Source organism: Hydra vulgaris, chromosome 04 (assembly GCF_038396675.1).
Source record: "Hydra vulgaris chromosome 04, alternate assembly HydraT2T_AEP".
NCBI lineage: Eukaryota > Metazoa > Cnidaria > Hydrozoa > Anthoathecata > Hydridae > Hydra > Hydra vulgaris.
In genome coordinates, this window is record NC_088923.1 from 6,601,547 (window position 1) to 6,619,875 (window position 18,329).

Consider the following 18,329-nt stretch of genomic DNA (forward strand, 5'->3'; position numbering starts at 1 on the left):
AATTGTCATGAATTCTTAAATTATTATTGTAATCTTCTTGCAAACTTTTTATTGTAATTTTATGTATATGATTATTAACTAGAAATTCTTTATTATAAATTATTATCATCTGAAAGAAAAACTAACAAAACGGGAGGTGAAGTTATAACTTATATAAGGAATGATCATGTTGCTAAATTAAGGATGAACTTTTAATCTCAGATGTCGATAATGAGGTTTTTACAATTGAATTAACTAGCAACAAATCGAAAAACATAGTGGTCTCTACATGTTACCGGCCACCTGAAGTTGATATATTTAAACTTTTCAATCTTTTAAGACAAATTTTTGTAAAAAACAACAAGTAAAAAAAAATATTCTGTATTGGAGACATGAACATAGATGGTTTATGATATCCCAATAACTAAACTTTTACTTTTGACAAAATGCTTCAACATCTTCCCAATTATTAACAAACCAACCCGGGTAGCTCCAACTTTAACACTGCAATCCACAATATATTAACTAATTCAATCTTTTATACTTTTTTAAAAGTATGAATAATAAAGATAGATCTGATTACTTTCCTATTTTCTTCCCCTTGACACAAGATATAAAATCTATTAATAGTTGTAAAATTACTTGCTATTCAACAATTTAAAGACTCACTATCGGCAAAAGAGTGGGACTAGGTCTACCATGATTGCATGTTGGGCACATTAACTCTGCTTATAATAACTTTGAAAAAATGTTTCTAAAAATCTACAATATTCACTTTCCAAGTTAAATTAATAAAATAAAAATATTTAAAATGTCCCTGGATTACCAAAGGTATTAAAAAATCCTCAAAAAAGCTTGATATTAATAATTTAAAAAATAGAAATGAGGCAAACCTAAATATTTATAAGCAGTATAAAACTTGTTTGAAAAAATCAAAATAAAAAAATGCAAAGAATAACTATTACTCAAATAAAATAAAAACACAAATGGTGATATTAAAAAAACTAAGTATATCATGAAAGAAATAATTGGGATAAAAAAACTGCAAAATAAATAGCTTAATGCTCTAATTGCAATAGATTCAGAAATATTTAACTTTTTTATGTCAACATAGGCCTACATCTAGCTTCAAAAGTCCATTGTCCAATCAACTCATTTGAAACTTATCTAACTAGTGTCAACAACAAAATAATATTTAAAGAACTAAAAATTGATGAACTCGAAAATGCAATCAACTCTTTTAAAATAAACAAGTGTCTATAAAAATAAACAAGTAGATGACATTAGCAGTAATATTGTTGTTAATGTCTTTTCGGAGGCACGCAAATCTATTTTCGAAATATTTAAATCATCAATTAAAACTGGAACTGCACCAGATAAATTAAAAGCAGCTAAAATTCTACTTACTTTTAAAACCATGAAATATTTCTAATTAGCAATTACAGAATAATCTCAATACTTCCAACATTTTCTAATAATCTACAATAGATAATATGAATACCTAACTAAAACCAAATTCTTAAATAAAAAACAATTCGGCTTTCAAGCACAGCACTCAACAGAACACACAATATTAGATTTAGTTAATAGCATAAGTGATTCTTTTAATAAAAATTACTTTGTATTAGGAACTTTTATAGACCTATACCCAGCATTTGAAACAACTAATCATGATATTTTATTTTAAAAAAATGGAAAAATACGGAATAAAAAATATTAGCGTAGATTGGTTTAGAAGATATCCATGCAACAGACTACAATGCGTTATTTCGAGCGATAATAAATAGTGAAATTTACTAAAAATAAAATGTGGAGTTCCCCTAGGTTCCATTCTTGGTCCTCTTTTATTTTTAACTTTTATTAACGATCTTCCAAAACCACTAAAAACACTCGATGCAATAATGTTTGCTGATGACACAAACTTGTTTTATTCATCAGCATCAATTGAAAATATCTTTGAATCTGTGAACGATGACCTTGAGAGTCTAAATATTTGGTCTTAAGTAAATAAATTATCCTTAAATACAGAAAAAAAAAATACATCTTGTTTCAATCCAACCAGCAAAAAAAAACAAAATCACAAGCCTGCTAACATTCCTAAAGATTTATATCATAAACATCTAAAGAACTAAAACTATTAAATTTCTTGGGATAATTATTGACAAAACGATTTCTTGGAAAGCCAATATAAAAACATTAAATACAAAAATATCAAAAAGTATCGGCATACGTTACAAAATCAAACCTATACTTTTCGTAGAGAATCTAAAAATTTTCGACTTTTCTTATATACAAAGTTATCTAACATATGCTAATATTGCCTGGGAAAATACAAATAAATCTAAACTAAATTCTGTATATATACACCAGAAATACGCTTCAAGATTGATTTATAATAAAAATTGTTTCACTTATGAAGATCCTTTACATAAAAATTTGAATGGCTTTGAACTTTGAATGCTTAAAAACTTGAATACTATCTATTAAATTAACATTTACCAAAATATTTGATTAACGCTCAAATATAAGCTCGGACTTATCCCAACTCATTTTAATAATAACTTTTTTCAAACCAACGCCAACAGATATATCACAGGAGAACCAGAAGCTTCACATTGCCCATAAAATATACAAAAAGTTTTTGAGATTTTTAATTGTATACCGTGACCTCAATTTATACAAAAAAAATAATACCTCAAAATATAGAACTTATTAAACTGGATATTATTGCTCTGAAGGAAAAACTAAAAGTTTTCATAATTAACAAAACCAATTTTATCAATATGTATTAAATGTAAAAGAAAAATTAATATTATTAAATGTAATACGAACAATTTAAATTATAAAAATAAAAAAATAAATAAAAAAGAAAAGAAGCATAAAATAAAAAAAAGAATAAATATAGTCAGCAACTATAGTAAAATATTACTGAACAGTAAACCTCAAAAAGTTGATGTGTGTTTTATAAATTTGCTTTTTAAATTTGTAGTTTATTTTGTGTTTTAAACGCGAGTTTCCTTACAACTATATAGTGTTATTATAATATATTAATATATATTTTCAACGACAACTACAAGCAAGTATTTAGTAGTCCTGTGGTGCGAAGGACTTGCGTATATTTTTTTAATCTATGGGTTAATAGCCAGCACATTATATTATAAACCACGAATTTTTAAATTTATTTAAAAATTCGTGGCATATAATATAATGTGCTGGTTATTTATTTTAACTCAATGTCAAACTTCTCTGATTACAAAAACAAGTGTTGCGCACGCACGTTAAATGTCATGTGCAAAGTTTGCGGAGGTAAACAAACCAAGTCGACTAAAATATAGAGGTAGATTTTCAATATAGTTATCAGATATGGATATCAAAGATACAGCTTTTTTAAATCAAGTAATTTAATAGGATTTTAAATTTTTTGTATATTGTTTTTCCAGATTATGGTGACTTTATTTTTCATTGAAATAAAGTCACCATCTTCAATTTGTAAAACTACATCGACTGAAAACAATCTTTTATACTTAGGAAAAAAAAGATAACTTAAAATTAAAACAGGCACACTAACTGTTGCCACCTATATTCTGAGCAATCTGTTGCCACCTATACAAATAGTAAATAATTTTTCAACAATAATTCTTAGATAAGCAATTTTTTTTTGTTTTAGTTACATCATTTGGTAGCATTTTGTATATACCTCTTTTACCAGGTAGTTTATATAATGTGATGTTACGACAAAGATATTCATTCTCTATATTTAATCCTTTATCTGCCATTATATATGAGTACGACGGAACGTTATCTAACAAATTGAAATCATTAACTAATTTTTTTGTCAGATATTGATCCTGGATAAGATTTTAAAATGAAATTAGTAAAAGAGTTTGGTGTTACTGTAACTAAAACCTTTACAGTATTATGGTGTTTATATTCAGACAATGTAACTTTTTGAAATTCTAGATCTTTCGGAATTTCAATAAATACTTTTGTTGTATCAATAATTGCAAGTGTATCTCGTAAGTGATCAAATCTTTTTAGTCTTGTGAAGTTCAAACTTCCTTTGTCTGGTATGAATATCAAATGTTTAATAAAAGAAGGTAATCCTTTAATCCAAGTTATAATGATACAACTAACTAATGAGAGTAAAATTTTAAATCTGTGAGCCAGATCTTTTTCCACAAACACAAGTTTTAACTTTATTAAAGTTAATAACATTTTATTTTTGCTATTAATTTGGCATTTTTTTTTAATTTCTAAGTTGTTTCTTTAGAAACTGAACCATTTCATTTTTGTTTTATAAGTAGTGCTACTAAATAGTATATTGATCTGAACAGATTTATATTTTATATGCCAGTAAAAAACATTACATTTTTGTCTGAGTTTAGCAATTCCTCATTAAGAGGCTTTTTATTCTGAAGCAGGATTAGCTTTTACGCATCTTCTTGTTGTTTTAATATATAAGTTTATTTTTTTGAGTTAGGTTTAATTTTTTTATTTAGTGAGCATTTTCTAAATAGCAAATTAAGTTATAGTCTGGACTGGTTATATTTAAAAAAAAATAGTATATTATTACTACTCCTGAAAGTCTCTGTACAATTGCATTTTTCTTCTACTCTCCTTGTTCCATGAACTTTACAAAGTTCTTCTCTCCATTTTATAAGCCTATATTTACCGTTTTAACAATTTTTTACTGCACAATGAGTAGACGTTCTCCTTTTATTTGTGACTTTCTTGCAGCAATTCAAGGAATAAATCTTTGTTTACTCAAACTTTGCGCACGACATTTAATGCACAACGCTTTTATTGTAATCAGAGAATTATGTATTGGCAACTCAACATTAACATTGCAGTGATTTCCTTTTAATTTAAATAAATTGAAAAAGAAAGCAATTTATAAAGTTAAACAAACAAAAAAAGAATATAAATACATACATATAGAATAAAGACATAATTTTTAACATTTTTAAAGCAAATGTTGAAGGATTAGGTATTATTAAGCCAATATTTTTTAACGGCGTCAAAATTACGCGTGAAGTCATTAATATAAAACGCGCAAAAATGATGGTTGCTTTTTTTAACTCAATATTTTTAATTTCGTCTTGGTAAATACTTTTGAAACTATTTGAAGTTGTAAACATCAATAGATAATATCAACAACTTTAAGAATAAACATATTTACTTCAATTTCAAAAAGTACTCTTTGCATTAATGTGTGTCATATAATAATGACCAAATATTTAAAAATTTAAAAAAATATGTATTCATGTTGTTTTCTTTATATTTATTCTTTATTTATATAATGTTAACGTTGCAGGTTGTTGGCTTATTAATTTAGGGTTACGCTGTTACTATAAAACAGTTTGAATTTGTAAGTTCTTTAAAACATGTATCCTTTTTTTCTAACTTTATCTTTAATATACTTTTTATGAAAATAATACATCGTAAAATTTATAATTAATGATTTTTTTATTCTAAAATATTAATTAGTGTCACAAATATTTTAAATATAAGTTTAAGTTTACACTCCAAATTATTAAATACCTGAATGCGATGGGATAAAAGATAACATTACGACAAACAAACCCCCTACTATTGTTGACAAAACTGTTGTCCATTTTCTACCAAATCTAAAAAAAATCTTCAACGTTTATTTAATTGAAATTCGAAACTCTCATACTTAAATTTATTTAATTATTTTGTCTTCATTTTGATACCTTCGAAACGTTTTTGAAATATTTAGCTTAACGCATCACATTTACTAATTAATTTTAAACCATAATTTCAATAACATTATTTTAAGATCTTAAAATAGTTTTATTGAAGTATTTGTATTGAAAAATTTCAAATATATTTAACATTTAATTTACGCACACACACACTCACAGATATATATATATATATATATATATATATATATATATATATATATATATATATATATATATATATATATATATATATATATATATATATATACTATTAGACAACAACTGGAAATCAATATATATAATCTGTGTGTGTAAATTGCAAGGTTGTTGCCTTTTTAGGAGCTAAGTAAAGTTTGGTCGTTTTATTGTAGAAAAGGGTTGTTAAATTGTTTGGTTAATTAAAAAAAAATTATGCCTTTTTTAACATTTTATAATTTGCCTTTTTATATAAACATTCACTTTATGAGTACCTGTTGCATAGCCAAATTATTATTATGTTAGAAGGAATATCAACAATGCTTATTAAAAAAAAATCTCTGTAGATGTTATCACTAAGATGCTCTGATGCCAAGGAAATGCCATAATAAGCACTTCCGTTAGAAAACCTAAATAAACAAAAACAGTTTAAAATATTTTTTAAATTTCCATACATAAATAGAAAAAAGTTTGTTTTTATTTGGTTCTTTTTTTAATATGTAAGAATATATACCAAATTGCAGCTTGAACAAAGGTTGATAAGAAAACGTTAAATGGATAAAATATATCTTTATAAGATGCTTTTACTTCTTTTTGTTGATCAGTTATTGGTTTTAATCTTGCGTTTGGCCAGGGTTTCTGATTACATTTTGCAATTTGACGAAGAATTTTCTCTGCGGTTACGATATCACCTTTTACACGAAGCCATCTTACTGATTCAGTGACAAAACTAGAAACAAGTTTATGAAACTTAGTATAATTATTTTAGTATATTGATTTCATTGTTGTCGAGACACTACGCGAAAGAAAGGTTTAAAAGCTAAATACTTTTTTTGTTATTAGTAATTATATTAATTTTTTCAAACTGGTTGCATGGGATACATGTTTTTATAAATATAACCCAGGTATTATACTTTAAAAATATGGTATTATTAAAAAATATGTTAAAAACTAACTAAAATTTTGTTTTACCATAAATATTCACAATTAAGGAACTAAAAATTAAGGAATGCTCAAATATTGGAGTTAAAATTAATGAATGGTCGCTATTCAAGTAAGATTAAACAATTAGGATTACAAAAGAAGCGACAGTAATGACAGTAAAAATCATCAGTAAATCAATTAAAAAGAGCAAACCATTTGGATAATCAGCTAAGATCAGAAGCCAAGACGACATTGAAAATTTTTCAACAAATAGTCAAGATTAAAAAAAAAAAAACATTTTTTATCATTAAAAACGTCAAGTCATTTTGAAAATGAATTTGTTACATAAGTGAGTGCGTTTACTATTTACTTTCTATAATCACTATTCTAAATCAATTGAAGAATGTGGATTTAAGGTAGGAGTGTACCGGGCTGGAAATTTTGAATTCCAGCCGGAACCAGATTTGTCGGAACTGTTAATAAAATTCCGGCCGGAACGAAAATTATATTTATGAGTTTTTTTATCTTCAAAATTGAATATGAAAGCTGGCACCTCAGCATCGTGGGTTCATAATATACATTTATAACCTATAATGTATATATATATATGTATATATATATATATACATATATATATATATATATATATATATATATATATATATATATATATATATATATATATATATATATATATATATATATATATATATATATATATATATATATATATATATATATATATATATATATATATATATAACATATTTTATTAATTTGATTCTTGCTTCATTTAAATGTTGTTTTAATTTATTTTTTTATAATTTTATTTATTGAAAGTTTTAACCTGCATATTATTTATATTCGAAATTATTTCTTTGTTTTCTATTTTTCCATTTAGGTTAAAATTGAAATATTTACAGTTTTAGGCATCCTCTACTTCTTAACTATTTAAAATTTAGGTAACATTCAAAATGAGACTATTCTCTTATTAGACATCCTATACCTTTTGATTATTTAAAACTTAAGTAACATTTAAAATGAAACTACTCTCAGAAGCAGGTAATGTTTTCGATAAAAAAAAAGAGCTAATTTGTTGCCCAAAACTAAATAGCAACTCTTTTTGAACCACAACGTTCCTAAACTTCTAGAAATATCCACGAAATTGATTATTGCGAATAAAATTGCATTGTGTTTGTTAAGAATTCTGTATTTTTTAACTAGATATGCCTACAATTCTTCATTGCCCTGTAGGACAATGACTTTTTAATTTAATTTACATAGTCTGTCTAACATGCCTTAAAAAAAAGGTAAAAAATAAATTCCGGCATTACGGCCTAAAATATTTTAGCTCCGGCCGGAGCAGGAATGACCTTAAAGTCACAAATTCCAGCCGAAATAGAATTCCGGTACATTCCTAATTTTTTTCTTTTTTTTTTGTAGTTATTTTTTGGTGTTTCCAGATGTCCTTACCGTCTTATCACAGAGCACCACGGGAGAGCATTTAACAGGAAGTTCACGCCTTTTTCCGTACCAATGTAGCTTGTTAGACTAGAGCTGGCGTCAAACCTCGGACCTATAGGTTCTGAGCCAGAACTCTAACCATTGCGTCACGGCTGCTAAATTTAAAGCTAAAGTTTCGCGCAATAAACTATTTTCTTCAAAAACCCATTCAAACCGAAGACTTATAATTACTAAAAGTTAGGTAAACTTGCGGTTATCATTCTAGAAGAAAGTTTTGTGAACCGACAAGTTAAAATTTAATTTTAAAAGTCCGATGGCTCAAAAAGCATAGAGAAAAGAAGGTGAAGCATTCACACTCAGTTGCAGTAGAGGAACAGCAAAGTTTTGAGAAAACAATGTTATGGTCTGGGATTAATGGCTTAAAACGGAAAAACAAAGCTGGGGTTAATTGATGGAATTACAAACTCTGAGGTTTATGTCAACCCTTTTAATAAGAAATTTTTTACCTTAACTAAAAAACTGCGAATAGAAAAACATTTTGTTTTTCAACAAGACAACGACCCTTAACATGCGTCAAAAAAAAGCAAAAGAGTGGCACGCAGTTTCTTAAAAGAAACGAAGAGCTAAATAAAGCATGCATTCGTTAAATTTGGAACGCTGAAAAATTTTTAAAAATTTAAAAATAAATAAACTTATGCAAAAACTTCAATAAATTTTTTAAATCTGAGGAACATGAAGATTATAAAAATGCTTTTTATTTAATATTTTTCATAATTTCAAATAATAAAGCGAATATTAACACTATTCAACAACATCAACTTCTGCAGAGTTTCATTGGCGATTTTTTTTTCTACTAATTTCCTCTCTCTAATCAAATCTTTAGCTGTACTTATTGCTTTGCTACTCTTACGCAAACACCCTTTGCCAAAATTTCTAAATGGAACGAAACAGTGGGCAGTTTAGTACCATTATATATAAATAACTTAAACTGCTTTTTAAATGAACACTCTGACGTCACACTGAAATAGCCTGTTGCCAGGGATGTACATTGACTAACTAACAGCCTGACTCGCAGCGGAGTGTTGCTAACGGGTGATGCGGAAGTTATCGGACAAATCCTAATTTCATTATTTGAGCATAATAATTAGTTTTTGTGGTTTTATGCGTAGGCATAAACGTTCTATAAAATATAAGTTTTATTATTTAAAACACAATTATTTAAAATGAGGTTAAATGCAGCTGAACAAGAATCTTTTCGAAAGCGAATAAAAATGTTTTTTGTAAATAAACCTAATATAAAAAAAAAAATCGTAAATCATTTTGAAAAGGAAGGACTTGCTCGAAGTACAATATATGATAACCTAAAAAGACTTAAACTGTTCGATCGTTTTTTGATAGAAAGCACCCTGGTCGCAGGGCCGTACCAGGCCAACTTTGCGCTTCGGGCAAGCAAATAAAATTGCGCCCCCCTCCCAAAAAAATATACAAAAAACACATTATATATATATATATATATATATTTACATGAAAAAAAATTAATTATTGATCACAAAATTTATCGCATCAAATTAAAAGAACAATTTGTCGCCAATGTTTCACAAACTTCAGTTCAAGGTCACTTTTCTGGCTTTTTTGGAGGCAAAGTCACTAATGACATCATCAAAATCAAGTGCGTTGGCCACTTCATGTTCAATTGAAACTACTGCCAGACAAGACAAACGTTCTTGGCCCATAGTTGATCTCAAATAGTTTTTATGATCTTAAGTTTACTGAAACTTCTTTCACACGTGACAACTGTAACTGGTAAGGTGAGGAAGATGCGAATAGCAATTGCCGTGTTAGGATAAGCATCAGTCAATGAGTGTTTATGAATGAGCTGCAAAATGTCCATCGAGCTAGATTTTTCAAAGTTTTCCATCATGGCAGCAGCTTGATATTTAAAGCTTGCCATTTCTGACTGGAAATCTGAAGAATCTAAATCTGCCTTGTAAATTTTAGACACATTTTTGGCTTTAGTCTTAAGTTCATCCACTGAACTTTTGGAGAGAGAATGTCCACTGAGGAAGTCAAAATCTGAGGATACTGCAGACATAGCTTCAAACCGCCACTCAATTTGTGTGAGAATGCTGTCAAACACAAGGTTGCACTGGGATCCGAAATCTGTTTCTGGTGACAAACGGTAAAAGTCATCTTCAGCTTCATAAAGTGCCATTTGCTTCACTTTGCGCTTTCTCTTCATAGGAAAGTCTCCTTCAATTCCAATTTGGATAGCTGTTTCTGCAGCAGCTTTGATAATGTTGTCCACCCCAACATTTCTCAGATTCTGAATGGAAGCCTTCAGTCCTTTTATTTTTTTTGCCGCAATGTCAATTGAAATGTTTTTAGACTGAAGCAGTTTGTTTTCCCAGTCAATTAAAGAAAGAATTTGACACCAAAAACCCAACAAACACAGAAAACTGAAATCAATTTGAATGATGAGCTCTTTTGCACTGCAAACTGAGACAGCATTTGTCTTGGGAGTGTGAATTATGGATTCCAAAACTTGAAGAACTTCTTTTATTTGTCTGTGTAGCGGGATGATTGCTTCTTTTTTGGCAGACCATCTTGTATCACTATTTCCCTTTAGTGAGATGGTCAATGTTTTCATCAGTTTTTCCCATCTTAAGGTAGAACTTGAGAAAAAGTTAAAGATGGCTTGAACTTTTCCAAAGAATGTAATCATGAGTGGAGAAACTTCAGCAGCATGGACACCAACAAGGTTTAAAGTGTGAGCTACACATGGAACAAATCTTGCAAACTCATTTAGAGAATGGATGTGAGCTTGGACGCCATTATATTTTCCAGACATATTGGCTCAATTGTCGTAACCTTGGCCCCGACAATCAGAAATGCTCAAGCCATCCTTCTCCAGTTTTTCGGTGATTTCAGCTGCAAGGCCCTTTCCAGTTTTTTCGTGAGATTCAATGAAGTCCACAAAGCTTTCCTCAATTGTACAGGTTTCCTCAGTGATGTGGACATACCTGATTATTTGGGTCATCTGCTCTTTGTGGGAGGCATCTGGAGTGCAGTCAAACAAAACAGAGTAGTATTTAGATTTTCTGACATTTGACAAAATTTCATTCCTGACTTTCTGCCCAAGTAATTCAATCAGCTCATTTTGAATTCGAGGAGAAAAGTAGGATGTTGTGGTTTTCTTTGCCTTAACGGATGCAACGTATTCAGCCACTAAAGGATAATAATGGCTTATCAGCTCAATTAAGTTCAGAAAGATGCCACTGTTTTGCTCTCCAATTACTTCTGTTGAACCCCGAAGGGCAAGATTGTTCTTGGCACAGAACAAAATTGCATCAACAATCACTTTCAAGATATCTCTCCACTTTTTCATCTCTCCGTTGATAACTCTCTGCAGATCAGAATCCAAGGTCTTTCCTTCCTTGAGATTTTTTCCAGATTTTTCCAATCAGAATAGCATTTGGTGTTCATTGCTGTTTTCGTGTTCTGGAATTCTTGGGTTTAGTTTTTTCCAGTCACAAAATCCTTTTGAAATTACTGAAAAATTGTTGGTTTTTGTCGTTGAAAATAGCAGACAGCAAAAACAAAACAAAGAATCTTTTTTGTTGCTGTACAGCAGCCAGTAGCGAACAAATTTTTCACCATTGGGATGAATTTTTTATACCATTTTGAGCTGAAGTGTCGCATTATGTTGTCAAAGTCACAAAGTGTGTTTGGGAAAAATTCTCTTATTTCTTGCTCCGGCCCATGCTGAATCAAAAAGCACCTTGTTTTATCTGTCATTTTAGGCCATGTAGTTGGATCACTGTGTTGAAAGTTTTCTCCTGAGGTTGCTGAAATTTCTGAGATTTCAGGAGGAATTTCAATGTTGCCCATTTCAATTGGTTTGAAAAGCTGAGAATTTCTATCTTCTTGTGCTTCTGAATCATTTGGTCCAAATTCGTCTTGACTTTGGCCAATGAAAATCTCCTCTTCAATTAATTCCAATGGATGATATGAATTTAAGTCAGTAATTAAAGATGTAGCAGCAACTTCAGCTGTTGAATCATTATCAACTTCATTGCAAATATCCTCTGAAGTAATTTGTTTTTCCACAGAAGAGTTTGTTACCAACCACTTCTTGAAACAATTTCTTAGTTTTGCGTCACTTTCAAGACGGTCTCTTCTCTTCTTCTTAAATTCAGCACCAGATAATTTTTTTGCACGATTCATTGTAAAAAATAATGTTCAGAAAATACAACTTTTTATTTTTTAATTGCGCTCTTCTATTATTTATTTTTTCTTTTTTCTTTTCTTCTCCCTCTTTATTTTTATTATTATTTGCTTACTTTACTTTCTTTAGCTTTCATTTCATTTGTTTCTTTATTTAAGCCGCTTAAATTAAGCGTTCTTTTTTTTAAATTCGAAGTTCTTTTTGTCTTTATTTTTTTCTTTTTAGAATAATTTTTTATGTGTGCGTTAAATTAATTTATATGATCCTTAATGAATCATTTGTTTATATTATAAATAATTATTGGCTTTTAATTGTCGTTCTTAAATTAAGCACCAGATAATTTTTTTGCACGATTCATTGTAAAATATAATGTTCAGAAAATACAACTTTTTAGTGTTTAAGGGCGCTCTTCTGTTTGGTAAATGAGCTTTTATTTTAAAGTTCGTCAGGAGGCGCAATTTTAATTAATTTTCTTATCAACATAAAAGTGACGCCACGCAAATTAGTTTCATAATGTGAAAATAAATAAATTAATTTGGGGAATTTTGCGCCCTCCCAATTTTGGCGCCTCAGGCCGCGGCCATGCTGGCCCCGCCCTTGGTACGGCCCTGCCTGGTCGTCCAACATCCTGGACAAGAGAAAAGAAAGCCGAATTAACGAGACTTGTCAACAATCGAAAAGGGGTCAGTCAGAGAAAAATAGGTATTAAATTCGGTGTAAATCAATAGACAATTGGTCGTCAGTTAAAAAAAAGGAATATTAAATATAGAAAACGTGAAAAGACTCCAAAATACTCTATAGAACAACAAATAAAGGCAAAGAAAAGAAGCAGGAAACTAGTTAACCAACTCTGTAACACAAAATCGCTTCTAGTCATCAATGACGAAAAATACTTTTGTTAGGCAGGGGACAACATGCCTGGAAATTCTGGATACTACACAAACAACAAAAAGACATGCCCAGAAAGTGTTCGGTTTATAGGAAAAGAGAAATTTCCAAAAAAATTATTAATGTGGATAGCCATATCTGACCGTGGTATGCTCAAGCCATTGTTTCGCACTTCCAAGGCTGTAGCGATCAATTCATCGATCTATATTAATGAATGTTTAGAAAAACGACTTCTTCCATTTATTCACAAGTATCATGGAGACTTTAACTATTTATTTTGGCCAGATTTAGCACGTTCTCATTATTCTAAAGATTCTCTAAATTGGATGGACCAATATGTCTATTACGTTGATAAAGAATCCAATCCCCCAAATGTGTCTCAAGTACGACCAATTGAAAATCTTTGAGGACATTTGGCACAGAAGGTTTACGAGGGAGATTGACAAGCTTTAACAGAGCAAGTTTTGATTGATCGCATTAAACTAAAACTACAAGAAATTGATTTAAACTTTTTACAGTCGCATATGAAAGGCGTCGGAGCAAAATTGAGATCAATTGCAGGTGGTGGTGTTTTTTCATATAAAAAATAATATATTTTTATTAAAAGATAAATGCTTTATTCAAAAAAAATATAACAGTCGTTTGTTTTTTTATTTATAAATAAGTTATTGACGTGTTTATTTTGTCCGATAACTTCCGCATCACCCGTTACATCGACTGAGAGTTTGGGATGGGGAAGCATTCTTTTCTTTTATTATTCTTTGTTTTTTTCTGAAAAAGCCGTATGCTATAAAGATAAGCAACACTAGTGAGCAAATGCTTATCTAAATACGCTATAAAGAAAATATACACATATATATAACAAGGTCACACACCATGACCCTTGATTACACACTGACTCCTTTATATCAGTGAATTTTTATTCTTCAAAAGTATATCAACCTGGGTCTCAAAAGAACCAGAATTTCATTGAAATTTCATAAATAATAATGATTTCAAATATAAATAAATTGCTCAAATTTTATATATAGAAAACAAAAATGTTTAACTAAAAATCGAAAAAGTCGTTCTTGATGACATTTTGTATGCAATTTTTTTTTTAAATGTTTCAGTAAAAAAAAATAATTAAAGAATAGCCAAAATTAACAATCCAATCTATTATTTTAGACATCCTTCAAAATTTCATTTATCTTTAATTAAAGTGTTGCATTTATTTGCAAACTATTTATGATTATTTGAGAATTTTTATTTAAATTTTGATAAATATTTAACAAATATTGTGTAAAGATAAAATAGAAAAATAAGTATCTATTTAAATACAATATTTCAGTAATAAAACAATCAAATTGACTGGAAAAATTATTGGTAATATAACAAAACGTAAAATCATAGTAATGAATGAACAAAACAACAGTAATGAACAAAACGTAAACCATAGTAATGAATGAACAAACATCTAATAAGAGAAGCTGGAAAACATTTTAACAAAACACATGCCAATTTTATCAGAATAATATTCAAGATACAATACAATTCAAAATTTCAAACAAGAGAAATGATTGTTCTCTTATTTGCATATTAATAAAAAGTATAAATTTATCATCAGTCAAAAAGGGCTAAAAGATAAAAGGGCCATATAGTGAAGTTTGAGCACTAGCAACAACACCAGCATCTGCTGGTGTTGTTGCTAGTGCTCAAACTTTACTATATGCATATATAATTCAATATTACTGATATGCATATATATATAAATATATATATATATACATATATATATATATATATATATATATATATATATATATATATATATATATATATATATATATATATATATATATATATATATATATATATATATATATATATATATATATATATATATATATATATATATATATATATACAGTCACGGACAAAAGTTTGGAAACACTATAATTTTAAGTGATTTTTTAGGATATTTCATTGCAAATTACCTTGGCACCCATAAATCATTATATTGATGCTTGCATAATATTAAAGTAATTGGCTATTTGATAATACGTGTTAAAGTTGATCCTATAAACAAGGTAATTAAGGCAAATTTGGATTTTATTACCCTCTGCAATTCATAAAGGTAAGATTAATTTTGTGTCGCTTTAAATAAATTTGTTGTTATATTTTATTTATTTAGCTTTGTAGAAAAGTGAGTGATAATAAGCTGTTGCTAGCTGTTGCTATGTGTAAAATAAGTTAATGACTGTAGTAATAATGAATTAAATTACTGTAATTGTAACTGTAATTGCTTACCTGTATACAGGTGTGTAATTCAGGTATACAGTACAGTACATGTAATGTTAAAATTATTAAGAAACTATACTGTCTGTAAATACTGAACTAACTTAGGCAAACATAATTACTGTTCATTTCTGTTTTTATATTATATCAATTTATTCTTTTTTCATTACAGCATGGGTACGAAACAAGAGCTGAAAGTTACTCAACGAGCCCAGGTGGATATATTATATATATAATATTGCGATCCGAAGGCAAGTTATGTAGAGCAATTGGGCAGATCTTAAATATATCACCTGGTACAGCTTGTAAAACATTTAAACGGATCCGTGACACTAAAACGTATTCATCACGCCCTCGCTGACCAAGGAGAACTACAGTGCAAGATGATCGTGCGATTTATAGGATTGCTGTATGCACGCCTCGTGCAACGCCTGGGTTCATAAGAAGTAGATTACCGGAAAACTGCAGAAACATGAGCTACAAAACTATTCGAAGAAGATTATTTGAAAAAGGTTTAAAAAGCTGCAGACCAGCAAGAAAGCCAAAGCTGTCATTGAAAAACATTAAAGATCGATTGCAATTTTGTGAGATATACAAGGGCTGGTCCAAGCATGATTGGGAACGAGTTATGTTTAGTGATGAGTCAACGTTCACACAATTTACTTCCTATGCACCAAAAGTTTGGCGTCCAGCACTAATGAGGTACAATAGCAAGTACGTGTTGCCCACTGTCAAACAACCAAAGAAGTTGATGATCTGGGGAGCAGTATCAGTGTTTGGGTGTGCAGGTCTCTGGGATATGCCAGACGGAACTACCATTAATGGCAATGTTTACTTAGGTATTTTAAAAAAAAAGTTGCTTAATTTTATGGAAATAAAATTAAGCAACTTTTTGGGGTGTTATGCCATGGTACTAAAGCAGTGGAACAGTGGCTTACATCATCAGGTTTTAAAATGTTGGGATCATGGCCAGGTAACTCGACTGATCTAAATCCCATTGAAAATGTGTGGTACACTATGAAGAGAAAAGTGGAAGAAAGCAATCCAACCTCTCAGGCTGATCTCCTAGAAAAGTCAAGCAAGCTTGGACATCGGATATCACTGAAGATTACTGTCGTTCACTAATTCATTCAATGCCTCGTCGTATAGCAGCTGTATTAAAAAATCGTGGTGGCCATACAAAATACTAAATAATTTAAACAAACTACTTTATTTTTGTGCAATATGAACTATTTTTAGTCTATCAGCTATGGTGCTTATTGTTACTTTTATTTTCTTTATATTATTACACATTTGCTATTTTTCACTTGAATAAAAGAATGCGTTTTGCAATTTTTTTATGTGTTTCCAAACTTTTGTCCGTGACTGTATATATATATATAGTAGGAATTGTGTTAATATTGAGTGCTTGAGTGTAAGAGTGCTCAATACAGCGTGTTATATAATTAGTAGAGCAAATAATATAGTGAAAACTAAATAGTTAACAATATATATTTCAATAACATAACTAAAAGGTTCACGCAATAGCGATCATCAGATGTAACAACAACAAAAATGCCGCCATGAAAATAAATTTCTAAGAAAGAACTTTAATGTCATCCAGGCGGATACTACATAGCATTTTTTGTATATAATTTTTGTTGCTGTTGCATCTGATGATCGCTATTGCGTGAAACTTTTAGTAATGTAGTTGAAATATATATTATTAATTATTTAGTTTTCACTATATATATGTATAAATGTACATATATGTATATATATATATATATGTATATGTATATGTATATATATATATATATATATATATATATATATATATATATATATATATATATATATATATACGCTCTAATGAGTCTATAAAATATTAAAATAAAATTCAAACAAAAGTCATGCGTCATACTTTCTATATAAATGGTAGCTAATCTACATTTAGTTAAAAGCGTAGAATTGTCCCCGTAAGTAACGATAACTAATTTGGTTTAAGATATAAATAAATAGCTAAAACAATCTTTTGTACAATTTTTTACGCAGAATAATAACTAATTAATTTAATTTAAGAACCCAGTTTATATAGGTTTAATATTTGGCTCGAAATATTTTACTAAAAACAGCAGGTTTAATCCAATGTTTTTTTTGCGTCCCGTTAGTAACACAGCGCATAATCCTAAATTCCTAAACTTATAATAGTTAAACAAAATTTCTATATAAACGAAAACAAATAGCACTATGTGAAATAAGATCCACAATGTTTTTAACAGATCAGATCCTTATAGATTAACATTTCTTTTACAAGACATAAGAATTATCAAGGAAAAGGTGCGTCATTTTTCAACAATTTTTTTAAGTTATGTCCCAGCCACCTGGGCTTGTTGACCCGTTAGTTGATTTCACACTGAAAAAAAAAATTGAAAAACTTTTTTTTTTAGGTCACCGCTTTTACAATTTATGCCATGAAACTACGAAATTTTTTAAAACCAAAATGTGGGGACCTAAAGTGTTGCCTGAAGCCACCATTTTTTTTTCCTGTGAAAATGAAATCTCTAGAAGGCAAAAATGTTTATTTAAAATTGCTTCCAAAGTTACTTAAAAAAATAAATCCTAATTTAGACAAAGAAAAGTAGCTTAACTTAGTATCATTTTTAAGAATATTTAATTAGAATGACGTT

The 18,329-nt window shown here is 28.9% G+C and overlaps 1 protein-coding gene across 2 annotated transcripts in view; it reads right to left on the bottom strand.

The window, feature by feature from the left end:
* LOC101236644 (solute carrier family 22 member 15-like) overlaps positions 1-18,329 on the bottom strand; it is a 69,747-nt gene that overhangs the window by 16,639 nt on the left and 34,779 nt on the right. For both annotated transcript variants that reach the window (XM_065795332.1, XM_065795333.1), the window contains 3 exons: positions 6,397-6,612; positions 6,158-6,292; positions 5,521-5,606 (listed from right to left, as the gene is read on the bottom strand). In XM_065795332.1, coding sequence (XP_065651404.1) covers positions 5,521-5,606; positions 6,158-6,292; positions 6,397-6,612 — 437 coding nt within the window. The remainder of the gene's footprint in view (positions 1-5,520; positions 5,607-6,157; positions 6,293-6,396; positions 6,613-18,329) is intronic.